The sequence below is a fragment of the Arabidopsis thaliana genome (assembly GCF_000001735.4).
Source record: "Arabidopsis thaliana chromosome 1 sequence".
Taxonomy (NCBI): Eukaryota; Viridiplantae; Streptophyta; class Magnoliopsida; order Brassicales; family Brassicaceae; genus Arabidopsis; species Arabidopsis thaliana.
The window spans coordinates 12,935,350-12,963,061 of NC_003070.9; the positions used below are offsets into that span (position 1 = coordinate 12,935,350).

The window sequence follows — 27,712 nt, forward strand, 5'->3', positions numbered from 1 at the left end:
AAGATTAATACAACAATCATTAAGAAATAATTCTCTTAAAAAGAGATATTACAATTCTGCGAAACGGGATGGGGATACCTAATATATATTTGGTTTCGTTAGCAGTAAGCTAAAGCGCAATGTTTAGATTTGCTTAATCAAATGTTCATATTGGAATTGAAAGAATATGTCATTGTTTATTGATGACAATGAAAAATTCTAAAGAGCATGTTAAGCATTTAATGTTGATGTTTCATAAGTTGAGTGAAAAATAATAATAGCTAGGCTTAGTAGATTATGCTAAGATTGACGCAGTCAATATATAACCATTTTATTTCTATTTTTAAGAAGAAATTATCTAATTTTTATTTTAGTTTTGGGTTTGTTGCCAATTAAAATTTAATACTCAAAAGAATTATCCATCAAAAATACAAAATAGAGGACGACAAAAGAGTTAAATTATTAGAGAGACACTCTATAAAAGAGAATAATACAGATCTCGCAAAACAGAAGTGTTTTTTTTTTTTTTTTTTGGCAAATCAGAGAAGCTTTACAGCAGAGAAAAATTGGCCAAAAGATACTGGAAAAGATGAAAATAGACAAAGATCAACCGATTAGCTACTGAATAGCTAACAAAAACCCTGCATTGGTAAAGAGGACACTAGATACTAATTCATGCAAAACAATATTGAAGAATCGGGCACAATCGTTGCATCGTTTCTCGAACTTTTCTCTCTCTTGAAGGCGATTTTCTTGATCTAGATCTAGTTTCTCCGGTGAATCTGGTTTAATCGTAGGTGAAGGTTTTTCGAAGGTGGTCCTGGAGTGAGTCGTCTTTCTCTCCGACAACAGTGGCATGGTGTCTCCTGCTGATGTGGAAATAGACAGTTTTTCCGGAGCTGAACAAAGCGAGTTATATGGCTTCAGGATGTTAGGATATTTGAGAAACTTTGTATTACGAGAAGGTGTTGCTGTTGATTTTGTTAAGGTTAATGCAGTCATTAAGTGGAACCAGACAACCAGTCAAGCATTGTCTTAAAAAAGTAATTCTTCAAATTTTATAAACCAAAAATATTCTATAAGAAAAATAGATAAACTAAGTTTCACGAGAAAAGCACCAAAGCTGTTAAGGTCTGGCATAAGAGTTTCAGATCATCAAGATAGTGAATTATAGTTCTACGTGAATGATCGAGTCATTGTCTTTTTTCTTTTTCTTTTTTTGTAAGAGATGATCAGTCTTTGTCAAGTTATATTATACAAAGAATAAAGCGAAGAAAAAGAAGGGAGACAACTGGTATCAGTCTTTGTCAAGGAGACAACAAGTAATGTTAGGTCTTGGATTTTTCCTTGTGTGTCAGCTAGGATAAAATTATTTTCTCATTTCAGTTGAGATAGTTACTTGTTGAATTTGGTTCATTAGAGTGCTATATACTTCATTATAATCTCATATATGATTATATCACAAATTTACATCAATATATTACTGATTGAAAAAAACTCTAACAATATATCATATGAGATGATAAAAATTGGGAAATTTCACTTTTTCTTAAGAAGGCTTAAACTACAATATGATATGATTTTATGAATATATAAACACATATCATATTATATGTACATGTACTTATAAATACGAGAAGCTCAATTACTCAAAATGTTACAACTAGCAACTTTCACACATAGGCATACAAAACTCTCCCACACATAAGCCAAGCAGAACTGTCCCCTAATTAATCCTTAGACAAGAGGTATTGGTCAATCTCTTTAGTCACTTCGACGAAGAACTGGAGAAGCCTGTTTGGGTGATCCACGTTCTGATCAATCCTCTCATATTTCATGTTCCACTTCACCACACTTCCGGGCCCTCCATGCTTAGGGCTCATCACTTTCATCGTTTTCAGGAAGCTCTTGTATTCTTTCTTCAGAGGTCCCTCTAACACCCTCAACTGAATCACATTCTTCTCCTCATCTATTACCTCGATCATATCCTTTGACACTCGTGGCTCTCCATCTACACCAACATGCGTTTATAAATGAATTTTTTTTTTTTTCGTTAGATCCAGTATTATATTGTCCACTATATATATCTAGTCGAAGTGTTTTTTCTTCCCTAGAATTCTACCATATTAAAAAATACGTTACCATGATCTAATATATTAAGGTGCGATATATATAACCATTACCAAAAACTAATTTCCACAAGAGTATGCTTCCAACTTTTCCCCACTCGCCTTCGAGCAGATCACATCCCTTAATGTAGTGAGTGGCTTTGGGCACATGTTGTGATCTTCTGATGAACTTGTGGAACTTGTCAGCCCTGGTTTTAATATCGACGTCTACCTCAATCTCCTCTTCTATCATGTTTTCTCCTACTTTTTTTGTGTTTGCTTACATCACCTTAATGGACTTGTGATGAGAATGAGTGATTACCTTGGCTTTGAGTTCGTAGTTCCTTTGATGGAATAAAGAATAGAAATGAGGAGTGGTTTCATTTTATTTTGAGAAAATATCCATTACTTTTTGGTTAATCGCGTCATCAGTGACTCAATGACTCAGCTACTTTTTCTTTCAACAACTGACCTACTAATAATATCACGTTTTTAAAATTAGTTTTTGATTGGTAATTATTTTATATTTTAATTTGTAATTTATTGTTTTATATAATTTAGTTGGGTTGCTATATGTACATGCATACTATGTATTTTATATAAGATTTCTATATTATATTGTTCTTTGTTGTTTTAATTTTTAATAAATTGAAAATACTTTTTTTTTTCTTTTGGATCTTTAGTTTATAAAACCTTCTCGAAGCAATTCTAAATTTGACTAAAAACAAAGTCTTCTCAATACAATTCTAAATTTTGTAGTTATTTTGCAGTCTATTAAAATTTAAAATACATCACTTAGCCAGTTGCTGAGAGAACACTAATTATAAAGTTAAACAATGAAATTATTGTGAGTTGATTACAACATGCTAAATATATTTTCTCATGGTATATATAAAAACAAATTCCTAAATTATATCTGACTTTTATCTTTGACAATCTCGTTTCCAGGTTTTGTAGTGATAATATTTGTCTATCAAAAATACAATGTTGGAAAAATGAAAAAGGTAACTAAAAACAAAAAGAGTTCATCTAAAAGCTTAAGTGGAGAATAATCACATACTGAAAAAACCTTTAAAATCTTCAAGAATGTTGAGAATTCAAGTAATAATTAAATCCAATATTGTTAAAAATATTTTGAGTGAATTCTCTTCGTAAGAAATATATATAGAACTTAATTATAATTTAATATTGTTTGGTTTAAAGGAAAAAATATATGTAAAGAGGCTTATTAATATAGTCTTATCAATGTAATTAAAAATATTATTTTTTTTCTATCTTCTCACAAAGATGCTGTTGCATCCAAAAAATTGTATTCATTTAAAATAAACGAAAGTCGATTTTTCCAACCATTTCCCTATTTCTTTAGGAATAATTGGCCCGACAATCGTTTTCACAATGAGACTTCAAAATATCTTTGCAATGTAACCTTTTAAAACCTATTAAGACTAGGTTGTTTTTGTTTAATAAAAGAGAAGAATATTGTCAAATTTTGAAGTCAATAAATTTTATGTTTTGAGATCCTTTAATGATACTTCTTGAGGTTTGGTTTCTCTAGAGATTCTAATGCAACGTACTGAATCTCTAGCAGGTGTTTTAATATAGTTATTCACTGTCCTCATTGCAATAAAACCTATAACGAAAAGCAGAACGACTACTCCAATTGGTACACCAATGGCGATGATTATGGCTATGTAATTCCAACCTTTTTCAGCTGTGGTTTTAAAGATCAGGTAATGTTATCTTGGGACGGCCATGACATGAGGAAAGTTTTTGAGTAGAAGCAATGAAGCTTGTGAGAAAAGACACAAAGGAAGAAGAAGAAAAAAACATGGTAACAGCAACAACAAGACATGGTTTCATTAACTTCTCAAGCTTCAATATCTTTCTCAAGAAAAATAAGAGTATATTAGTATCTACCCAAATTGTAAAAAGATGTGACAATGCCTATTAACTGTTAAGAAGACAAGTCAAAGAAAAAAACTTATTCATTAAATGAAAAATGATACATTTTTGGGCTTTTAAATGAAAAGAATTACTGGAAGTACAAACAATTGAATAAACTTTCAATTGAATAATTAAATTCCAAACGACTATCTTGATTTCACAAACATAATTTGATTTTTGGGGTTTACCGAGTTATTTTCACTCTGTTGGTCTAAACCTTGGCATACCTTATGTTCTTTGGATACCAGAAACCATCTATGCAATTTAAAGAGCAAATGTATCAATCTGATGTTCCAAGCATCTTCAAGATGATAGGGTACATACAATGCAACTCACACGCTCTGCAAAGTGGACGAGACATACTATTATTGCGCACCACCTCATATAATCTGTGGGAATACGTTAGTATGCTTCTTGGCATCAGCCCTGCAAAGTCTCCCAGCACGCATTGTGTATGCAAACTAGCTCGGTGCTCTTTACACGTGTAGAACCATCTCTTTGGATTCCCTTCTTTCTAACAAATGTCACACCAGTATTTGCCACTTGCCGTTTCGCCATAGCATAGTGAGAGTGGATGATCGTCTACTCTATGCTTTACCACTTGTGGTAAAGTGGCACAATTGAAGCATACCAAAAATCCACAACCACTTTCAATGCACGTAAGCAGAAGAGATGACCAACGGTTGCAGCCATTGCATTGTTTTCGACCCACTAATGGAATGTAATATAAGGGATGATGAGGATGACTCGGATGGACAAATGGTTCAGAAATTGAACCACACAGTACATCTAACTTAATATCCCCACATTGGTACTTGAAACCATTGGAGAGTCTATCACACGCAGTGCAGTGAAAATAATCATCCTTGCTTGTAACTAAAGTAAGACGTTCATTATGCAGCACATGCCATATCTTTCTACGATATTCAGCGCAGTTTTGGTGAAGAAGGAAATCACAATCGATAGAGCTATAGAAGGATTGGAGACAAATGGGGTGGGTGCAAGCGCTGCACCACTTGTTTTCCTCCCAAAGAAGATCATTAACGTGGAATCTCAGGTAATGCTCTTTGTGGCTGAAATATTGTATTGTGTTGTCATCTATTACCACATATGGCTCTATATCTTCTGTCTCTTCTGGTATTCCTTCGAGTTCTTTCCCATTCCACACATCTTTTCTAGTAGCACATATTGAATGAACGACATAGTGAGGACACTTCTGACAAGAATACCCACCCCAAGTCCAATCCACCTTCCGATGACATACTCCACATACAGAATTCACAACACCAAGAACAGAAGTGCGTGAAACACGGTGATCATGTCGATTGATGTTAATGAGGCGTGGAAGGGAAAGACACTTTTGATGTATCATGAAATCACATTGAACACATATATAATCAAGCATTACATGTAAAAGAATCAAGTCTTGGGCGAAAGATGAGTTGGTGAGCATGAATCTTCAAATCCATAAGAGATTGTGCTGGTGGGTTTAAAAACCAACGCTTATCCAAGCTGAAGTTACATGCAGAACAATGATAAAAGAATTTATCATAAATCTTTTGTTCGCAAAAACGACATTTACCATCGGAATACTCTGGTGGTTGACCTATGTGGAGCTGAAGAGGGTGCAAAGATTGGTGAGAATGGTTTACCTCTAACAAGTTTTTTGCTTCCGGTGGATTCCATACGCAATCAACATGGAAGGTTAAATTACATTCATGGCATCTATAAGAAAACTCATAACCAACCTTCCAACGCTTAGCGTCACAAAGGAACTGGCTCTGATCCTTGAGAAGAGTGAGCTTGTGATGATGTGTCTCGAAATTATCAATAACCTCTGGCGGTGGGTACTTGACGCAGTATAGATCCACATCGAAGTTGCAGATCTCACAACGATAGCATAGATCCATGATGCTCTTGTCACATAAATCACATCTATGTTGTGGTTTACTTTGAAGCTTCAAAGTGTGAACAGAGTGAGATGGATATTCAATTTATTCAGAGGCCTCATCTACACATTGTTTGTGAACAAAGAAGTCACAACTTTCGCAGTAATAGGAACCACTGGTAAATCCTGAGCGTCCACAGCAATCACCTTTTCAATGATAATCATTCAAAAGCATCATAAGATGCTTGTGGATTAATGGTAGTGACACTCCCTCAGATGCCATGGTCGTATACTCGTATACTTACAAGATTAGGAGGAAGAAGAAGAAGAACAACAATAACAAGAAAAAGAAGAAGTTGAATCTGAGATCTCGAAACTATGCTCCTTAATTGATATTGATAGTTAAATAACTAAATTAAGGACGAAGTAGCAGACACTGTCAGTAGCCGTTGATGAAAACAAAGTGAAAGGACCCATAAGAAATTATTAATAGTACATGGAAAAACGGTCCATTGACAATTTATATATGTTAAATTAGCATCAACTAGTATGTCCATTGAGGTCACCGTTTATTACGCTGAACTGCAAATTTCAAAAAAACCTAAAAACGAAATCTGACTCAAGAGTCAAGACATGCACAATATTTTGAAGTTTCACTTTACCGTTACATGTTGGAAGTCTTGAAACTTCAATATCTTTTTTTTTCTGTTTTTTTTTGTTTTTTGAAAATTCAGTGTCTAAGTTAATGAAATATATGTGAATTGTCGAAATTTAATTTGTAAATCTCAATGTGCATTATTCTTAACAAAAAGTTACTGATAAAAAGACACAAATGAAAAATTACGATGAAAAGACACAAACAAAAAGAATAATGGACAATATTTTAACAGAAAATTGTTAAAAAGATCTCACAACTGAAAAAACTAACAGTCAATATTGTAACGGAAAGTTGCAATAAAGAGACACACCCCAAGAAAAAATAATCGTCAATCGTTTTACGAAAAGTTAAGATAAAAAGATTCTAACCGAAAAATAATTGTCAATGTTAATGTAAAGTTACAATGAAAAGGTACAAACGAAAAATTATGAAAAAACACAAACGAAAAAAATAACTGTTAATATTTTAACGGAAAGTTGCGATCAAAAGACACAATCATTGAGAAGTGCAAAAGGCATTTATTGAGATTGTTATTATTAGTAGATTAAATGTGTTAACTATTACAAAAAAAAATTAAAAATGAATTGCCAAGATGTGGAAGCCCCTTTGGCCCAATGGTTGACCAAAGGTTTATTAATGCTTCTACACTAAGAGGTATGGGGTTCGAGTCCCAGCTACTACGATTTATTAGCAGATTTGCAGATTAATGGAGGCAAGTGTGCAGGAGATTTACAACGATATACAATTATAGCCGTTCGCCAGGATTCTACGCAGAGAAGATATTGAAGGTGTCCATCAAGCGCATGGAAAAGGAGAAGGAGGTATCGTCTGTCCTAGATCTAATAAGGGTCGGAAGGAATTGTCCGTGATAGAATCGTCTATGTAACAATTCTCATAATTTGTAATAAATACTAAATCTACACTACAAAAAAAGTCCTCATTGATAGCAGTAGAGGATAGCTCATTTTCCTTAACTGCTATAAAAGATGAATAAATTTTTTGGTTACTTTTTAATAGCACCTTATAAACGCTAAGACCGTAAATCCTCTAGCGGGAATGTAAAATACTTTAGTCCGCCAACACTTAGGCAAAATTATTCACTTCAGCGCCAACACTTAGGCAAAATTATTCACTTCCCTCTACAGCTTCGTGAAAACCTAAGAAAATCGAGAAGATCAAAATTATTCACTTTTGCCTAAAAGCTAAGATCTGTCGAATCCACTCCCAAAATCGATTCAACATTGTCGCTGGCCAGAAATTCGGATTCTCCGCCGCCACATTCTCCAGCTCAGCCACCGTTGAGCTCAAATTCAAGGTTAGTCTTTCTTCCTTATTAATCCATTTCAGCTTCCATCTTACTCGCATTTTGACCTAATCTCATAGAATCGACTTCCATTTTGCAGCCACCACTGAGCTCAAAATCAAGGCATGTCTTACTCTCAATTTGACCTAGTTCTTTGTGACGATTTGATTTTGGGGTTTATATGCATCGATTTGTTATATTTAGGGCAATGTGATTTGAATAGAATTAGAAAGTGAAACTTTTCTTCTTTCTTATACTGATTATCGTTTTGGGGTTTATATGCATCGATTTGTGATTTGATTTAGAGTTCTTAAACGTTTTGCTTCAACTTATACTCATAATCGTTTTTTTTATCAAGTGTTGGTGATTGCAATGTCGAGGAAGTGAAACTTTTCTTCTTCTATTCACACGACTACAGGTTAGTCACACGACAGATTCTTTTGTTCTGTTCTTTACTTATGAGTTGTATGAACTTAAGTTGTTGTGATTCTTTTGTTCTGTTCTTTACTGAAGTTGATGTGATTGTTGTCGATTGGTTTTATTGGCTGAGATAGTGTAATTTGTTGGTCTTTAAACATGTGTCTTTGAATTAATCTGAGATAGTATACTGTCGATTGTGTTCTTCATTGAAGTTGTTGTGATTGTTGTCGATTGGTTTTATTTGCTAAGATAGTGTAATTTGTTGGTCCTAAAACATGTGTCTTTGAATTAATCTGAGATAGTATATTGTCGATTGTGTTTGCCATTGTTTATTTCTTAATTTGATGAACTTGATAAGAGATAAGTTTGTATATTGGTCCAAGTGCACTTGTCTGTGATGCTATTTGAGTTACTGTCTTCTATAGTTTAATGTTGCTTATGGTTTGAATTGCTTTTACAAAGGTTTTAATTAAGCTTAGAACATATAATGTTGGACAAGGCATGGGTTCGTCTATGCAGGTAAGCAGATAATTAATATGGGTTAGTTTTCTGATTAGGTTTGGTTGCTTTAAGAGTTTTTTTTATTTTTCCTGTTTACTTGAAGAGCTGATCCTGGATATGAGAAAGGTGCTCAGAAATTTGTAACCGATGTGGCTGCTGCATTAGGAGACATTGACATGATAGTATGTCCCTGCAAAGACTGTCGTAATGTGGAACGAAAGTCAGGCAGCGATGTGGTGGATCATCTTAAGAAGGGGGATGGATGAGGCTTACAAGTTGAGAGCTGATTGGTATCATCATGGGGACGTGGACTCAGTGGCTGACTGTGAGAGCAACTTCAGTCGTTGGAATGCTGAAATTTTGGAGCTATACCAAGCAGCTCAGGGTTTTGATGCTGACTTAGGTGAGATTGCAGAGGTTGAGGACATAAGAGAAGATGAGTTTCTGGCAAAGTTAGCAGATGCTGAAACAGCTCTATATCCTAGCTGTTTAAACCACAGCAAGCTGTCTGCTATAGTGACTTTTTAGGATCAAGACCAAAAATGGTTGGTCCGATAAGAGTTTCGTTGAACTCCTTGGAACATTGCCAGAGATGTTGCCCGCAGACAATGTGCTTCATACATCATTGTATGAAGTCAAGAAATTTCTAAAGAGCTTTGATATGGGATATGAAAAGATTCATGCATGTGTAAACGACTGCTGTCTATTTAGAAAGAGGTACAAGAATCTAGAAAATTGTCCTAAATGCAATGCGTCACGGTGGAAGAGTAACATGCAAACTGGAGAAGCTAAGAAAGGAGTCCCACAGAAGGTATTACGATACTTTCCGATAATTCCACGGTTTAAGAGAATGTTCAGATCAGAGGAAATGGCCAAGGACTTAAGGTGGCATTATAGTAACAAAAGCATTGATGGAAAACTTCGTCACCCTGTAGATTCTGTTACATGGGATAAGATGAATGACAAGTATCCTGAATTTGCTGCTGAAGAAAGAAACCTGCGGCTTGGCCTTTCAACAGATGGATTTAATCCATTCAACATGAAGAATACTAGGTATAGTTGCTGGCCTGTTCTGTTAGTAAACTACAATTTGCCGCTTGACCTATGTATGAAGAAGGAGAACATAATGCTAAGCCTGCTTATTCCTGGACCACAACAACCTGGAAATAGTATTGATGTGTACTTAGAACCCCTTATTGAAGATCTTAACCATCTGTGGAAGAAGGGTGAGTTAACATATGATGCCTTCAGTAAGACTACATTCACTCTAAAGGCAATGCTTTTATGGACCATCAGTGACTTTTCCGCCTATGGAAACCTTGCTGGATGCAAAGTTAAAGGTAAAATGGGTTGTCCTCTATGTGGAAAAGGCACAGATAGTATGTGGTTGAAATATAGCAGAAAGCATGTGTTTATGTGTCATAGAAAAGGGTTGGCACCAACACATAGTTATAGAAACAAGAAGGCTTGGTTTGACGGAAAGATAGAACATGGGAGAAAGGCAAGAATTCTAACAGGTCGTGAAGTTTCACAAACCCTGAAAAACTTCAAAAATGATTTCCGGAATGCTAAAGAATCTGGGAGGAAGAGAAAAAGGAATGATTGCATTGAATCAGTCACTGATAGTGACGATGAATCTAGTGAATCCGAAGAAGATGAGGAACTAGAAGTAGACAAAGATGAGTTATCAAGATGGAAGAAGAGATCCATTTTTTTCAAGCTGTCTTATTGGGAGGTAAATGTTAATTTGTCTATTGATCATGTAAGTGACGTTTATGGTGTGATCCTTATGAACTGTTTTTGTATTGTTTAGGATTTACCGGTGAGGCATAACTTGGATGTAATGCATGTAGAGCGAAATGTGGGTGCAAGCATTGTATCTACTTTGTTACATTGTGGAAAATCCAAAGATGGGCTAAATGCTAGGAAAGATCTGCAAGATCTTGGTGTAAGGAAGGATTTGCATCCTAACGCACAAGGAAAACGAACATACCTTCCAGCAGCACCTTGGTCTTTGTCCAAATCAGAAAGAAAACATTCTGCAAGCGTCTGTTTGAGTTTAAAGGTCCTAATGGGTATTGTTCTAATATATCAAGGCGTTTCTAAGGAAAATATGAAGTGCAAGTTGATGGATATTACCGGAAAGAAACGAGTTGTGGCGGAAGGACGTTGGGCAACAAAAGATCCAAAACAGAAGGTTCACTTTGTTCCATTGGGTGATAATGCAGTTAAAGTGTGGGTCGATATTGTGAAAGTAAGCGATGTAAAAGTGTGGAGGCCATCAGATGAAGTCGAGATCATGGAAGATGCACTTGGCACAGAGGATAAGGTTATCATGTCTTGAGGTTTACTATACTCTTGAGACTTTTGTTGTGTTTGTAATTCGTTTTGGATAATGTAGTTAAGTAGAACATGACTTGAGAATTGTATTGTGTATCCTGGATTTAGACTTATGTGTATTGGATGTTTTATGGCAAACGAATGATGCTTTTGTTAAAAACTTTCGGTTAGTTCAATCATTACAGGTTATCATTGTTATGAAAAACATATATTATCGCAGACACAAATCCTGCTATTAAAAACTTCAAATGTAATGTAACGCTTTCGTAATGCTATGGTTGAAACACCTAACATAGCGAAGAATATGAATTATTAAATAATTTAGCAAAAATATTGGTGTTCTCTAATAAAGCGTTTCATTAAAGCTATCGTAGAAAACTATAACATAGCATACAATTCTGACGCTATCGTATGTGGGGGGTCTACAATAACAGGGGCATAAGATAGCTTTTATGAAAACGCTATTAATAACATATTATAGCGCTTTTCACTGGCTAATAATGTTGATATTTGTTGTAGTGCTAAGACGGCAAAAAAAAAAAAGAATTGCCAAGCTATTATTTGTTACTCTATTTATTTAGGAAAATACATAGAACATAGAACATTAATGTATATGCTTAATAGTTTTCGTTTTTATGTATGAGAGTTTGTTAAAAAGATATAGTCTTAAATACAATATAAATTAGTTTAATAAAAGCAACAAATTTGTGTAATACAATAAAGTTAAAATGAATGGAGACCCGGTTTAGGATGCAACACTTCACCTTTTTACCATACATTGGTTTAACATTTTCACATATATTGTATCTTGCTTTGGTTAGTTTTCCAAACAACCATCTAGTATTATGTTTCAAAAGAACATGATAATAGAAGACATAATGCTACACAACATAGTATTCAAATACCGATATGTAATGGCGTAGTTTTTTTCTTTTGTATATAAACTAATTTTATCTTTATCAATATATTTAAAATTCATAAAAATATATGAATTTAAAACTTAAGAAAAAATCACTAATATATATACTCATGTTTACTAGAATTAAACATAATAATTATAAAATATTGCATGTAAAAACATTATAAGAAAAAACAAAAACTGTCCACCTCTCCCGACTATATGTAATTTGCTTCGTTTTGATGAATGGATATTGAGTTTATTAGTGTATCTTTTGCTCCATATCATTACATATGTCTATCTTTTCGTATCAAATTGCAGTAGAAAACATACCAAAGCGAAATATAACAAATATTTTGTCGAGCCCTAGATCAATATTCGACAACGTGTTGACGTTGGAAGTGACCGAAATTAGAGCGTATGTAAGACGGGATACAAACAGGACGGTACCTCTTGTCAAGCCACACAGCCATTCCTTTTGCCTCCAAAATAGGCTGCTTTGTTAATGATACACAAAATGGATCGAAATAAGAATTCCAAATAAAAACCAACAAAAAGGCTTGATGAGATCAACAAAATATATAACCTCTTGATTTGGAAGTTTAAAGATGAACTGTTCAAAGTAAATGCGCGTCATAGATGTCCCCGATATCCTCGTTTTCACCACAAACTTGCATCCACTCTGCTAAAAGAAATCAAATCAATATAAAAACTAAAAACAATGATCTTATAAAATATGACAAAACATTATAGGAAACACAGGGTCAAAATTACACGTAAAGGTGCAAGAAACTTTATTGTCAATTCAGAAACTGCCAATGCTTCACCAGAACGGGACACTTCATCACAGTTGATACCGATAGTCTCCATAAACTCGTGTTGACCTTAGTATAAAAACATGTTTAACAAACAATAGTTTGTAAGAATGAGATATAGCTTAATAATAAAAACTGTTTCAGCATTTGCATCACAATTAAACTAACCGTGTTGGCAGTAGTTTGCATAAACAGCGTTGTTCACAACACCAAATTGGTCTAATTCATAATCACGAACTTTAAGTTCAATCTCATGGACTCCATTCATTCTGCCATATGGAAATTTCAATAAGACTATGAATCAGAAATATTAGATATAACTATGCCCTCTTGGCCATTATAGACTCTACAAATCTTGATGCCTAGTCCAAGTGTCGGTTACCAAAACAAAAATTACACCACTAAAGAAATGAAATTAGAAAGATCTTTCGGTACCCTTTGCCTCCTTGCTGTTTGAAACATGAGAGAGGTTTGAAGGTCTTTGTGCTCCGGAGAGGTAGGATAAGCGGTCGACTCGAAAAACAGGGAAACACCACGTGCATAGCCGGAGCCACTGTGCCGGTAGCTTTAAGCATTGCACTTCTTCGAGTGACGCGCGATGCTAAGATGCTCAAAATTAGTTTGACAAGTTTTTGTTCGGTTTGTGAAAATAACTCACACCATTATATATTATACTTCATGCATTTTCAATCTTAAATTTTGGTGGTTGAACTCTTTAATTGTTTTTTGTTTTCAATCTCAATCAAGACGGATGCACGTCTATCTTGTCTTTTCTAGAATTAAATGAGAAAAAGTTTCAGAAAACTTTAAATTTATAAATAATTATATGGTTTGTTTGCTAACCAGTGGTGGAGGTACATGGAGAGGACGGGGTCATTTTACCCCCATAAATTTTAAATTTTATTTTGTTTCAAGCTTATTTAATTAGTAATTGAATTATTTGGACAAATACAATGCATATGCACCTAAAGAAGCTCTAAATGAATGAAAATGCATGAAAGCTGAAGCAAACCAACATATGAATATTAACAACTTCCACGTTCCACCATGCAAAATTTTCTAGCACTTACTCTCTTTTCATTTCTCCAATACCTCTGCGACTAGTTCGTTTCACCTTGTATTAATTTTCCGTCAGCTACTTTTGTGAGGGGCACTCTTGATCGTCTTAGACTTTTAGCACTTAGTCCCTTTTCTTTTTCGTTCGATTATACTAACTTGCTTTCCTTGACAACATCACTCGAGTAGACCAAAAGTAATATGTCTATTAAGATAGATGGGTAATGGTTTAATATGGTTAACTTTGGTTAACTTAGATTTAGGTTCCATAATAAGATTAATATGAATACTATATAAGCTTATTGTGTAATTAGTTTCTAGTGTAAGCTTTGTAACAAACACTTAAACAGATAATAAAAGTTTGTTCACTTTCCGTTTTCGCTCCTCGTTCTCCGATCTTGAATCTTTGATCATCGGAGTTTACTAATCATCAATACCAGAGGTCAATAAAAGAGAAAAAGGAAATAAAAAATTCTTTAGAAAAAGACAAACAAATCCTAAAACAGCTGGAATAGGAATTGATCTGAGGTTCCTGAGGATTTTCAACCCATGTATAACCACCAGACTATAATTATACTACAAGAAAATAGATAAATAACGACTACAAAAAGCGACAATAGATGTAGTCGTCTTTTTTGGCGACTACTTGACGACAGTTTTACGACAACTTTACGACAATGTGAACATTAGTAGTCAAATAGTCGTTCTTTTACGACTAACTACGTTAGTCGGCAAATACTCGTCTATTAACGACTATTTAACGATTATATTATTGAAGGGAGACGTTTGTCGTTACTTAGTCGCCAATTGACGACTACCATCTCCGACTACGTTAGTTAGTCGCCAAATCAGCGACTAATATACGACAACTTTCGGTAATTGTAAAATAGTCGCAACTGAGTCGCAGAGTAGTCGCATTAAGTAGTTGGAAAACGTTTTTCGCATTGCCAAGTAGGTACACCTAATTTGTTTGTTGTACTCGTAAATTAGTCATAAAAATTCGTCTATATAATCAAAATTCACGACACTCTTCTTTCACTAAACAAATCAAAACAACGATCAAAAGAAAAAAAAAACGATTGAAACGAAAAAAATAGAAATTTAGTTTATTCTATAATGGCGGGAAACTACAATTACGGCGGTAGTGACAGTTTCTATCGAGATTGGATGTATAAGAGATTCGATGAAGTGACGGGGAATTTGTCAGCCGAATACGTCGCAGGAGTTGAAGAATTCATGACATTCGCTAATAGTCAGCCTATAGTACAGAGTAGTCGAGGTAAATTTCATTGTCCTTGTAGTGTATGCAAGAATGAAAAACAAATCATCTCGGGTAGAAGAGTTAGTAGTCATTTGTTTAGTCAAGGATTTATGCCTGATTATTATGTTGTATAAGCATGGAGAAGAAATGAATATGGATATCGGAACTAGTTACACGGATAGGACGTATTTTAGTGAGAATCATGAAGAAGTGGGTAATGTTGTAGAAGATCCATATGTGGATATGGTGAACGATGCATTTAATTTTAACGTGGGGTATGATGATAACGTGGGGTATGATGATAACTATCATCATGATGGTAGTTATCAGAATGTGGAAGAACCGGTCCGTAACCATTCAAATAAGTTCTACGACTTGTTAGAAGATGCAAATAATCCATTGTACGATGGTTGTTGTGAAGGGCAGTCGCGACTCATGCACAACAAAGCGGAGTATAATATGATTGAAAAGTTGGTGGACTCCGTTTGCGAAATGTTTACAGATTTTTTACCAGAAGGAAACCAGGCTACCACTTCACATTACCAGACCGAGAAGTTGATGCGCAATTTAGGACTTTCATATCATACGATTGATGTTTGCCAGAACAATTGTATGTTATTTTGGAAAGAAGACAAAAAAGAAGATCAATGTCGTGAACTTGTGCCTGGCAGAGAAGCGTGGACTTGTGTTTTGTCTCCCATTCCCCGGCCAAAAACCGAATGGTAAGTTCACTTCAAATTCCCTCAGCCTTGTTCTATATGCTCTGTTGTGAATCAAACCGAAAATGTGAAACATTGTTGGCTGTTGTGTTGCTAGTGTTTTCGGGTTAGGCATTTAGTCAAGTTCAGTTCTAGACTCATCAGTTTTTGTTCTATATGCCTGTTTTATTGTTGTTTGATGCTCTGTTGTGAATCGGTCAAACATAGTTGACTGTTGTTTGACCTGGTTTTTGGCTTAGACCTTTAGTCAAGTTCAGTTCTATAGAAGTGTTATGTTGTTCTATATGCTTGTTTTATTGTGAATGATGATGCTCTGTTGTGAATCGGTCAAACATAGTTGACTGTTGTGTTGTGATTGTTTTTGGCTTAGTCATTAGTTTAGTTCAGTTCTATACTCGTGTTATGTTGTTCTATATTCCACAAATGATGATGCTTTGATTGTGAATGATGCTCTATTGTTGAGACAGTACTATTGTGGAACATAGTTTATAGTCGTGTGTGCTCTTATGTAGCTCTTGTGTAGTTCTTTTGTGGAACATAACTTTGTTCACTTTTGTAACATGTTTACTTCTTTCTTTGTTGCATGTGATTGGAGGTTTACTCGCGACAGAGGATCTCGCTTGGTTAGGAAGATCACTAGAATTTTTTTACAAAAATTCGATGCTCCCTTCTATAACTGGTCATGTGTGCCAATTGCTAAAAGAGAAAGATTATTTTTAGAGTTTGCGGTAAGCTTCCTCTATATCTGCTCTTGTTCAAGTTAAGTTTCTGTAGTTTCACTAACTTCTTCATTTTTTTGTAGAAAACTCACCACTGGGATCCCTTAATAATAGGGACAGTCCAGTATTACTTCAATGAGATCGTCAAGAGGCGCTTGAAGGACATAGTAAGCACTGCAAGGACAACTCGAGAGCAGCCTCCATGGATTGGAGAAACGCTGTGGGGAACAATGTGTGCTTACTGGGACAAAGAAGAAGCACAGAAAAGGAGTCGGACCTATTCCAAAGCTCGTCTCTCTGACCGTAACGGTATCGGTCCTCACGTCCACTACTCTGGGCCAAAGTTTTATCAAGAAATCCAAGATGAATTGGTAAGTGTTTCTGTAGATTCTCATAAGTTAGAGTTTTACTGTCTGTTTTCTGTGTTCAATCCAATATAGTCTGTTTTCTTGTGAGTATGTTGAGTTCTATAGTCTGTTGATATTGATTTGTGTTTGCAGGAAGAGAAGTTGGGAAGACCGGTCCATCTTGGTGAGGTGTTCATCCAAACACACACTAAGTCGGATGGCTCATTTGTTGATCAGAAGGCGGAGAAGATTGCTCAAACTTATGAGCAGAATGTGAGAGATAGGCTGTCAGCACTAGAGGCGGCTGCTTCTGCTGTCTCTGATGGCTCTTCACGACCTCCGGAGCTCACACTAGATGATTATACAGCCATCTTTCTCGAGGTCAGATGTTGTAGTCTAATTCTGAGTCTTAGAGTCTAATTAATATTCAGTCACTAATTAGCTTCTTCTCTATTTCTTGCAGTCCACAGAAAGGGATTCAAGAGGCAATCCTTATGGACTTAGATGTCTAAAAGACACTCTAGGCAGTGCCAACCGCCAACTCTCCGGTTCCTCATCATCCTTTCAAGCCCTATAAGAACGGCTGCAGGAAGCTCAAAGGAAAATAGAAGAGCAGGCTACATATAATGAGAAGAGAGATGCTGAGATTGCTGCCCCGAGAACCTGAGTCAGCCCGAGTCACAGCTGAGCAAAAGGACAAGCTCGAGCAATTGTCTTTAGTCGAGAAGTATCTCCGCCAAACCGATCCGCAGTTCTTGGACTTCATGGCCACTCACTCTTCCACACCCACAGAACGTCTACCAAGTCCTCCACCTAATGATCCTTAGATTATCTTTGCCCAAACACTACTTGAACTTATGTTTATTTGAATAAGTTGTTTGTGTAAGAAACAAGATAATTGTATGTGTATTTGAACTTGATTTTCTATATATACAAGTATGTCTTTTCATCTTTTATAGAATTTCAAATAAAAAACAAGAACAAACCATAACTTTAAACAACAAATAAGAAACCCAACATTCGATGACGAAATTTTTATTCAGTCAAAACCAGTAGTCACAAAATAGTCGTATTTAGGTAGCAACTTAGACGTAAAATAGTCGTAAAATAGTCACAACAGTTACCGATTATTATCCGACTAACCAACCTAGTCACAATATAATAGTCAAATAGACGTATAATAGTCGTAAATATTTATACGACTATTATATGACTAAGAGAATTATTTCCCTATATTGGTACAATTAGTCGTCCAATAGTCGTCAAATTGTCGTAAACATTTATACGACTATTATACGACTACTTGTTTCACACGCTCTGTACAAGATAATTAATCGTGCAATGGTCGTCAAATAGTCGCCAAACTTATAGGACTATACAACGACGATTTTGTACTAATTGGGTTTTTGTCGTAATATAGTCGTCGATCAACGACTAATTCACGACTACCCTATTCAGCGACTATGTAATAATGACTACCGTCTTTAGTCGCCGATTAGTCGTATTATCATTTTTTACGACTACTATGCGACTGCTGTGTAAGTCGTTTATCACCTGTTTTCTTGTGGTGTATGGCAATATAGTTGTAAAGACTTTAAAAGAGATCGTATATATAGACGTAACCGTGGGGGTTAAGTTTTAACAGCAGTTAGAGCTTTCGTTAACAAGCTTAACAGCTGTTAACTCATTGATCCGATTTAACCAATTTTTTAAAAACGAAAATGCCACACAAAAATTAAACGAAGTATTTTTGTTCAAAATTTAAAACTAGAGTTATTAAACTACCAAATAAAATTTAGTTGGCGGTTTTTTCGGGGTTTTTTTCCCAAACTTAAGTACTTAACATTGAATATGTTTTTCTTTTAATGTCTGTGACTTCATATCATTGATCTATATATTCGAAGATGCATGGTAAATTTGCAAAAACTTAAGACTTACAAGATTTTTTTCCAGAAAACCCTTATTAGTCTTATAAACGCTCTACCTAATCTTATAAGGGCACAATTGTGCTAGTTTAATTAAAGTGGTAAGCTTATTACATAAAAAAAAAATGACACAAAGGAAGTTTATAATACATACTCACTAGACTGCAATCAATCTAAAAGCTGCCTACACACTTCATCATCACTTTGATTGATTGATTCATATGTGGTGTGTTTCTCTCTTCATTTAATTATTCTATGTCTATGGACTTCAGTGCAAATAATTTGGTATCTCTCTCATTCAAGTTAACCAATATTTAAACGCATTTAGAAAACAACTTTAAATTTATAAATAATTATATGGTTTGTTTGCTAACCAGTGGTGGAGGTACATGGAGAGGACGGGGTCATTTTACCCCCATAAATTTTAAATTTTATTTTGTTTCAAGCTTATTTAATTAGTAATTGAATTATTTGGACAAATACAATGCATATGCACCTAAAGAAGCTCTAAATGAATGAAAATGCATGAAAGCTGAAGCAAACCAACATATGAATATTAACAACTTCCACGTTCCACCATGCAAAATTTTCTAGCACTTACTCTCTTTTCATTTCTCCAATACCTCTGCGACTAGTTCGTTTCACCTTGTATTAATTTTCCGTCAGCTACTTTTGTGAGGGGCACTCTTGATCGTCTTAGACTTTTAGCACTTAGTCCCTTTTCTTTTTCGTTCGATTATACTAACTTGCTTTCCTTGACAACATCACTCGAGTAGACTTTTGACGCTTCCATATGAAGTAGAAAACGTCTGTAAACATCACTCGAGTAGAAATTTGACGCTTAATTCTTTAAACGTCCGTAGTGTGCTGATTTATGTCGTGTTTTCTTTTCGGTCTTAAGTTTCTAAAGCAATCACTGAAAGCATCTACTCAGTCTTTGTTTCAGCCTCAATAAAAATGGATACATGCCTTAATTATATAAAGAATTAAACATAATTGATAGCTTTAACAAAGAAAAAAAAAAAAACAATAAACATAATTGATAATATAGAAGTTTATTTAGTTAAATGATGATTGTAACTTTACTAACTGCATAATTTAGAGTATTCCAGAATATAATATTTTATAACATTTCTATGAATAAAATCTATATAAGATGGTCTTTTATACTATGATTCATTTGTTTTTTTGGTTTGGTATTAGTTCAATTGTTTGTTTGATAAATAAACCTTTGCTGTGTTGGGACCGTATGCTGCGTTAGAACCGTTTTTTAGAACGTATGCTGTGTTCTTTTCAGTATTCTAGTGCTCAAAATCAGAACGAGTTAATGTGACTAGTTGAGAACCGGCTTAACTTTTCGGCTTTTGTTAGGGAGATTTAGTAATTAAATATACTAACTTATTCACTAGCCAATCTGATTTTAAAAAATTAAAAGTACATAGAAATAAAGATTGAAAATAGACGACTAGTGATGGAATCAGAATATAAAGATAAGCAGAGTCGAGAATCGAGATGATAATCTCTGCTGATATCTTCAAACATCCATTCTGTAGTGTTGAATTATTTTCAACCATAAGTTTTTTGTTGCACTGATATAAAGGAGTGGGTCATTAGCCTTCACAGTGGAAGTCCTATCCTTTATATGAAAAATGCGAAACATTTTTAGAAACAAGCGTTAAGTTTATAAATAAACTACATGGCTTGCTACTTTGCTTTGCTAACGTGTTGCAAAAGTGGAATCCAAAATGGACGAAAATATCTCTCCGCCAAATGTCATTAAGAATTACAATGTTACCTTTTGATGTTCTGAACCAATTTAAACAATATATGTATTAGATGATTAAGCAAAAAAAAAAAAAAAACTATACTTAGGGAGATAAATATATTAGGTGATTTAGCAAACAAAAAAAAAACTAAACACAAGGAGATAAAAAAACATGGTATCGTTGCATTATAATATGGTTTTTCAACCAACAAACACACCATACATATATGAGAAACTCATAAGCAACTTAAAATGTTATACAACTTCCAACTTAAGGCATGATGTATTATACATCATGTATAGCACACTTGCATACCTCTCTTCTAAATCGCAAGAGATCACATTATTGAGAAAGACATATAAAACACAAGAAGAGTCCTTACACGTACGCATACAATAACTCTCCCACACATAAGCCAGGGAGAAAAGTCCCTAACCCTCAGACAATAGGTATTGGTCAATCTCGTTAACACATTCGACGAAGAACTGAAGGAGCCTCTCTAGGTGAGCCACCTTCTCATCAATTCTCTCATACTTCAAGTTCCACTTCACCACACTTCCAGACCCTCCTTGCTTAGGGCTTACTTTCATCGTTTTCGAGAAAATATTGTACTCTTCCTTCAGAGGTCCCTCTAACACCCTCCACTGGATCATATTCATCTTCATATCAATCGCCTCAATCATATCCTTTGACACTTTTGGCTCTCCATCTACACCAGAAAAGTTTACAAATCAAATATATCATGTTTTTTTTTCTTTCCCGTGAAATCCAGTTGTCTAGTATATATACCATAGTTGAAGGGTTAATCTTCTTGCATAAAGTACATATATAAAAATAATACTTTCATTACCAACAGTTAATTTCCACAAGAGTATGCTTCCAACTTCGCCCCACTCGCCTTCGAGCAGATCACATCCCTGTACATAGCGAGTGGCTTTGGAGGCATGTTGTGATCTTCTAGAGAACATGAAAAACTTATCAGCCGTAGATTTGATTTCCACATCTACTTCAACCTCTGCCTCTACCATTTTTTACTCTTAAGTCACCTAGAGATAGAGTTAAGGGAATTGTTATGAGAATGAGTGAGTCCCTTTAAGTTCATGGCTACTATTATATAGAGAATTGAATGAAGGAAATAAATTACTAGTGTTTTTATTTAATTTTGAGAGTGATTGTTCACTACTTCTTAATTACTTTGTTCATCGCATCATTAATGATTCAACTACTTTATTGTCGATCAAAGATATTTAATTGCTTTCTTTACCTAATCAAGTACATGCTAGACATTCTCCTTCCTTTTGAATTTTGTAGTGGATCATGTTTTCTTTATTAAATTTATAAGCAATTTTGCGAGCTGAAGCTACGACAAATATTGAAAATCACGTCATATAATTATTTTTTGATAAGAGTATTTTATTGAAATTGCATGAAGAGAATGAATAAAGAATAGAGCCTGAGGTACATAAGCCCTTTTGCCTTGGGTATGAACTAAACCAATTAATGAGAAACCAAAAAATGACGGAAAAGAGAGAGTCCAACTGATGATGAGGAGCTCGAGTCAGCGAAGTAGTCATCGAAGTAGTACTCGAAGTAGTACAAGAAGTAGTACAAGAAGTGATTCAAGAAGATGAGATGCAAAACTGATGATGAGGAGGTCAAGTACTTGGATTTAGGAGCGTGTGTTAAGTCAAAAAAGAAGAAAATTATCTTTATTTGAAGACAAAAAGAATCATATAAGCAAAATGGAAGTTTGCTTAAAGAGAAAAGAAAATTGGTAAAAAGGAAAATCTTTTTTTTTTTTATGGAATTTGGAAATATGTCTTATGTGTGATTGGAGAAACTTGACGTGCAAGTTTCTGTTTGTTATATAAGGGGGTCGTGACCTTATAAGAATGGGGATTTGTTATAGTAACAATCCCAAAGAGATTTTGTAACGCACCGATTGTCCTTACCAGTGGGCTCCACATCCTCTCTCAGGGCCATCACCCCTGTCCGACGGTCGGTGCGCTATGTCCGGGAGGTAAAGACTTGTTACCAACCCTACAAATCACCAAATTATCTTTTTCCATGCTTTGTCCTGTTCCGACAATCACTTTCCGGAAGGTCATCCATCCTAAAACTACTCCAGCTCAAGCACGCTTAACTATGGAGTTCTCTCAGGACCTCTGACCAAAAGATAAGTGCACTTTGGTGACATAGGTGGCCAAATCAAAATTCTTTTAAATATCTCCGCATGCACCACCATATTTCTGAAACCGGGGTGTTACAGATTTGATGTGAGAGATTGGATGTGATCTTGTCGACGTAGTTTTGCGGTTTGGTGCTTGTATGGTCAAGCTTATTTGTGTGTTGGTGTTGACATACGTGTTAGGGAATTTTGGTGATTCTTGTATGGTGGTCGTTTAAGAAACTTTGCAGAATTGAAATCTAAACTCAGGAGGAGTTTAGTTCAGGGTTAGGTTATCATGATTTAATATAGGCTCAAGGGAGTTTTGTTAGGGTAGAGATTTATTCTTAAGATTTTATGTTAATAGAACGAAGCGGTAAATCAAAAGGATTGTTCTTGGTTTACACGTTTGCCAATAGGTTGTATTTGCTTTCTTGTTCTAGTGAAATCAAAATCTAGACGTGGTCCCGAAAAGTAGGAAAAAATCAAAAATCAATAACAAATTTTGTGTCTTGTTTATTTTCTGCAATTTATATTAGCTCATCCACACTTACATATTTGACGTGTTAGGTCTTTTTGCAATTTATATTAGCTCATCCACACTTACATATTAGACGTGTTTGGTCTTTTTGTCAAGGATTTAAACACTTGTTTCTCTTTTTCGATATAACAGTGATGCCAGTGATTGTCCTCTCTAATCTCTTTCTTCTGCCCTGAACCACAACAAAGGCAAGGTGAAATCATAAACTAGGGCATGTAAACTTGGGAGATATTTTTTCCTAATTTTGTAGGCCTTTCACATGAGATTATTTGTATTATAGGTATTTTTTTAATAATAGCAATAAATTATAAATATCACATGTGCACGACAGGAGTCCTAACAATAAGTAAGCGGGTAATTACGTTCACTTTTATAGAACACCAAACCGATATTGATATTGAAACAAAACTTTTTTCTTTAACTAAACGAGAAGAAAAAAAAAAAAAAAAAATACGAGAATGAGAAATCGATATTGCTCAAGAGTTTTCTTTTATTTGTTGGAGAAACACGCATAAAGGGTAGCGCGAGAGAGTCATATAGGTAAACATATTTTTTCACCCTCCAACTTGATTAGGCTGAGACACTACTTCGAGTTCTGAAGTAGATGCAGATTCTGTCTTCTGGATATCCACTGGCACCAAACGCTTCAGTCACATTTACAGCAAACTTGGCATGCTTCACAGGGATTTTGGTTTTAAAAAGAGTTAATTAAGTACTAACGATATATATTAAAAAAAAATAATATCCAAAAACTTTACGTAAGAATACTTACCGGATTATGTATATACCAAGGAAATTTAAGAAGAGTGAAACTGTCACACCCGTCTCCCTCAACATTGAGACGGCGTGCTTTCACCTTATTTATATCTTTTTTATTTATATCTTTCGTCTATTTCACTTTCTTAATTCAAATACAAAATTGTCTTACAAATAATTTTAAATCACTGAAAACTATTTAATAAATCGTATAAGAAAATAACAATATTAGAAAATAAATCTGAGGTTTCCAAAATACACCATAAGCAAGACGGACTTGAGCGACTACACACAATTCTCAATGTGACCTGGGAAAAAGGGAAAAGAAAGGGGTGAGTAAAGAATTACTCAGTGAGAGGATCCTTTCCGCCCACTGGAAATACGATACACGATTCTACCTTTAAACCACAATCAACAATCACCTAGAAAATAGACACAACACTCATATAGTCTGCATCACTATGCAAACCTATAACACACAACTCATTCTTGCTTAAGCAAGATCTCCACATCATAACCAGGTCCGATCATCTCCCTGACCTTTGAACCTATCTAGTTCCACTGGACTCGTCAGTCTTTTATTGAGCTACAAAGAACCCGTCAATTCAATGTAGACCATTTTCCACTGTTCCACTTTTCATTGTGATTCTACTTTCTCATATAACTCATATAATTTACTTGTTATCACAAGTACAATAATTCAATCATCTTATATTACTATAACACGCATCATATCATCAATCTTAAATAATAATTCATTATTACTAAGCAAACAGATTTATTCCAATGCAATGAATCATGAAGCATAAAAATAGAAACATGTAATCGAATCTCCGCAGATCACACCCTCACTGAATTTGGGATAAAAAAAAAAGGTTGGAAACTCCTTGACAAGAAACTTGCAGCACAAGAAAACAGCACAAAGACAAATTAGGGTTTCTGCAGTTTTCACAAAACAGCTGATTCTTGCTCAACAAGCAATCGACATGGCAGCTAGGGTATACCTTTCCTAGTGACGACAAAAAGTTCCGTGTCTTCCCTAACACTTCCTCTACCGGTATCCACCGTCGCTTGGTCTAATTATGCTCCGGGGTGACCAGAAACGCCTCCTAAAAACCTTAAGATGAAACTGCAATGTTCCTGACACTTAGTATTTTTCTGGGTTCAGGGAAACTGTGATTTTTCACTAACTTGTAAGTCATTTTGCGAATGGATCTTACCTTGGATCGTGAAAACGAAATTTGCTACTTTTTTCTCTCCTCAAGATCTTTCCAACGACACCAAACTCACGATCTGATTCTTTCAGATCCGTCGGGAAATAGATCTTTAAAACCTCTACCTGAAACTGCAAAGTTTCAGATACTTTGAAAAATATGGTTCTGAAAACTGTGACTAATCACCAATTTTAAACGCGATTTCCCGATCGATCTTACCTCCGATTTTAGATCCGAAAACTATTCTGAAAACTTGGGAACGAGATCTACGCAGAACCGTTGAGAACTCGCCCAAAATCCTTCAGACGTGACGGGAAACGGATCACCAATTCCACCACTTGAACTGTTTTCTTCTTTCACATATTTACACAAAAACCCAATAATTGAAGTTATGATCCATGAATCCACTTGCTAAGTGAAACAATTTCAGTAGTATAGTTCATAACCATGATAGGTTTTCCTTACCTAACAATCCGGTGATGAACGACGACGAAACCAACCACGTATAACAATCACGACCACAACGTGACGTCAACTCCGATGTCACAACGATGATGATAATGATGGCTGAGATTGAGATGAGAGATAAAGAAGAGATGGTGATGAAGAAGATGTAAATGGCTGCTGCTTGGTTGATGAGGAAGACTATATATACACATGTATGTATTAGGTTTTTGTTTCTAGTGGAATTGGGCCTTTGTCGGGCCTAAGTGAGGTTTGGGTCTCACAGAAACTAAAGTTGGTGCAAGGATCAATACGCGGCTCATTTGGGATGGGGTACTTTCCTATAAAGTGTATACCTCTGCATCAAATTTAAAGCCTAAGGCTATATATGTTGCTCTGATGGGTTCGGTTGTACGCATAATCAAGAAATTAAAAACAAAAGTTGAAACTTGGGACAAAGAACATTATCAGTATTACGTACCTTCATCACTTGCCCTACCGAAATTTATAAGGGAATTCATATTGTCCTCCACACGAGTGATGTTGTCGAAATCATACCCAATACCTACAACACCCGCCGAAATGAAGTTTAAGTCATGGCATAAATGCTATCTTTAAGAAATAAAGAAAAAAACGAAAATTATGTGGAGAATTGTTTTATCTAAACTAAGAGTAAGTGTTTAAAATACAATGTATTAATCTATTAAATAAGGGTTTTGTGCAAAAAAAACTTTCAAATCGCCATTTTTACAATTCTACCTTTCAAAAAATAAAAAATAATCGTATAAAGTATAAAATAATAAGTAATATAGGCTATTGCTGTAACTGAACATATATTGTAAACGTTTCACGATCACATATAAAAGTTTTTTAAAATTCTGAAGACCTAGATGAACTCATAATCTTGAAGGCTTTGATTTGATATATTATATATCAAAATTTTAAGTTTATATAGTACATATTATGCCTTCATCCATGCATACTATTTTATAGTCAAGACTCAAGAGATTATAATATTTTTGCTGAAGTAGTGGATCAGATCAAAGTGATATATTTTACACAAAGTGTGATCTCTTGTATATTATAATCACCCACGCTATACGCGAGAATCTAAAAGAAATGAGTTTGATATTGATGTCTGCTACGATGTATGCTTTGACCAAATGTAATATGTCTTCGTTTTTACAATAGTTAAAATAAGCCTCGTTTTAAAATACTTATTATCTCAGATTTCGTTTTTTTTTGTAATTCGGCAAATCAATATATTGATATCACAAAATGATTACATAATACATAAGCATCTCACAACAATCTTTTACGCAAATACATGAAATCGTTACAGTTTCGATGAAAGAGTAGAGAGTAACCATGCTATCTTTAAACTTATAGGCTAGCTAGCATATATAATATGTTATGTCCCTCTTTCACACACTTTTTATTGGCTATCAGCTTATAACAGAAACTCCAAAATGCCTTTGGCATTACTTTAAGTAGAAAATGTGGATTCAAAGTTGTAGGAGATGATTCTGGATCATATGTATGTTCTCGGAAAGATTCCACTATGTTCCTTAGGAAGACTGTTTGGTCCTTTTATCCATGTATATTTCCGATGCCACCAAAGTAAGTCTGAAAATAGTTTCAAACGAATAAAGGATTGGTAGAGAATCATCGAAACACCAGACGTCTCAATTGAGTCAATGTTGTAATTGCGACATAAACTAGTCCCTTGAACCATTGACGAGTTTTAGTGATGAGATTTTGACAGGAGTTTTGTCTCGTCTTCTTATAATCCGAAGACATCCTTGCTATCACTATATATATATCGACATTAGAAAATTAAAAAGTGTTCTACAAACTTAAGTATTTAACATTGAATATGTTTTTTCTTTTTTAATGCCTATGACTTCATATTATTGATCTGTATATTCGAAGATGCATGGTAA

The 27,712-nt window shown here is 34.8% G+C and overlaps 5 protein-coding genes, 1 long non-coding RNA gene and 3 pseudogenes across 11 annotated transcripts; 2 read left to right on the forward strand and 7 right to left on the reverse strand.

Annotated features, from left to right (window-relative positions):
- Positions 1–297: 297 nt before the first annotated feature.
- Positions 298–1,237, reverse strand: AT1G35255 (uncharacterized protein). Its single transcript, NM_001084196.3, has one exon. It carries the CDS (start codon positions 979–981, stop codon positions 598–600), a length of 384 nt encoding a protein of 127 aa, NP_001077665.1. The 5' UTR covers positions 982–1,237; the 3' UTR covers positions 298–597.
- A 262-nt stretch (positions 1,238–1,499) lies between these two features.
- On the reverse strand, positions 1,500–2,438 carry MLP165 (MLP-like protein 165). The gene is made up of 2 exons (NM_103224.2): positions 2,163–2,438; positions 1,500–1,990 (listed from the first exon to the last, which is right to left on the reverse strand). The coding sequence occupies exons 1-2, from the start codon at positions 2,338–2,340 to the stop codon at positions 1,710–1,712; spliced, it is 459 nt and encodes a 152-aa protein (NP_564456.1). The 5' UTR covers positions 2,341–2,438; the 3' UTR covers positions 1,500–1,709.
- A 1,283-nt stretch (positions 2,439–3,721) lies between these two features.
- Positions 3,722–4,005, reverse strand: AT1G06853. The gene has a single exon (NR_139155.1). It is a non-coding gene; the product is annotated as an other RNA (long non-coding RNA).
- Positions 4,006–4,134: 129 nt separating this feature from the next.
- Positions 4,135–6,298, reverse strand: AT1G35270 (annotated as a pseudogene). The gene is made up of 2 exons: positions 5,684–6,298; positions 4,135–5,543 (listed from the first exon to the last, which is right to left on the reverse strand).
- A 2,489-nt stretch (positions 6,299–8,787) lies between these two features.
- Positions 8,788–11,145, forward strand: AT1G35280 (annotated as a pseudogene; the record flags this gene model as incomplete). Its single annotated transcript has 1 exon — positions 8,788–11,145.
- A 1,022-nt stretch (positions 11,146–12,167) lies between these two features.
- AT1G35290 (Thioesterase superfamily protein) lies at positions 12,168–13,500 on the reverse strand. Its single transcript, NM_103226.3, has 5 exons — positions 13,290–13,500; positions 13,023–13,123; positions 12,814–12,923; positions 12,626–12,721; positions 12,168–12,533 (listed from the first exon to the last, which is right to left on the reverse strand). The coding sequence occupies exons 1-5, from the start codon at positions 13,427–13,429 to the stop codon at positions 12,411–12,413; spliced, it is 570 nt and encodes a 189-aa protein (NP_564457.1). The 5' UTR covers positions 13,430–13,500; the 3' UTR covers positions 12,168–12,410.
- Positions 13,501–15,026: 1,526 nt separating this feature from the next.
- Positions 15,027–17,533, forward strand: AT1G35300 (annotated as a pseudogene; the record flags this gene model as incomplete). The annotated part of the gene is made up of 1 exon: positions 15,027–17,533.
- Positions 17,534–20,769: 3,236 nt separating this feature from the next.
- Positions 20,770–21,741, reverse strand: MLP168 (MLP-like protein 168). The gene is made up of 2 exons (NM_103228.6): positions 21,498–21,741; positions 20,770–21,356 (listed from the first exon to the last, which is right to left on the reverse strand). Exons 1-2 carry the CDS (start codon positions 21,673–21,675, stop codon positions 21,079–21,081), a joined length of 456 nt encoding a protein of 151 aa, NP_174764.1. The 5' UTR covers positions 21,676–21,741; the 3' UTR covers positions 20,770–21,078.
- Positions 21,742–23,491: 1,750 nt separating this feature from the next.
- Positions 23,492–27,504, reverse strand: AT1G35320 (uncharacterized protein; the record flags this gene model as incomplete). 3 transcript variants are annotated; one of them, NM_103229.6, is made up of 8 exons in its annotated part: positions 23,492–24,030; positions 24,128–24,419; positions 25,116–25,240; positions 25,332–25,450; positions 25,545–25,678; positions 25,791–25,970; positions 26,251–26,334; positions 27,414–27,504. In NM_103229.6, 4 exons carry the CDS (start codon positions 27,502–27,504, stop codon positions 25,566–25,568), a joined length of 468 nt encoding a protein of 155 aa, NP_174765.5. In that variant the 3' UTR covers positions 23,492–24,030; positions 24,128–24,419; positions 25,116–25,240; positions 25,332–25,450; positions 25,545–25,565. The 3 variants fall into 3 exon arrangements, with proteins under 3 accessions (NP_174765.5, NP_001322689.1, NP_001322688.1); NM_001333148.1 differs by having other exon boundaries at positions 23,708–24,030; positions 24,128–25,450; NM_001333149.1 differs by lacking the exons at positions 23,492–24,030; positions 24,128–24,419 and having other exon boundaries at positions 24,540–25,240; positions 25,545–25,675.
- Between the last annotated feature and the right edge of the window lie 208 nt (positions 27,505–27,712).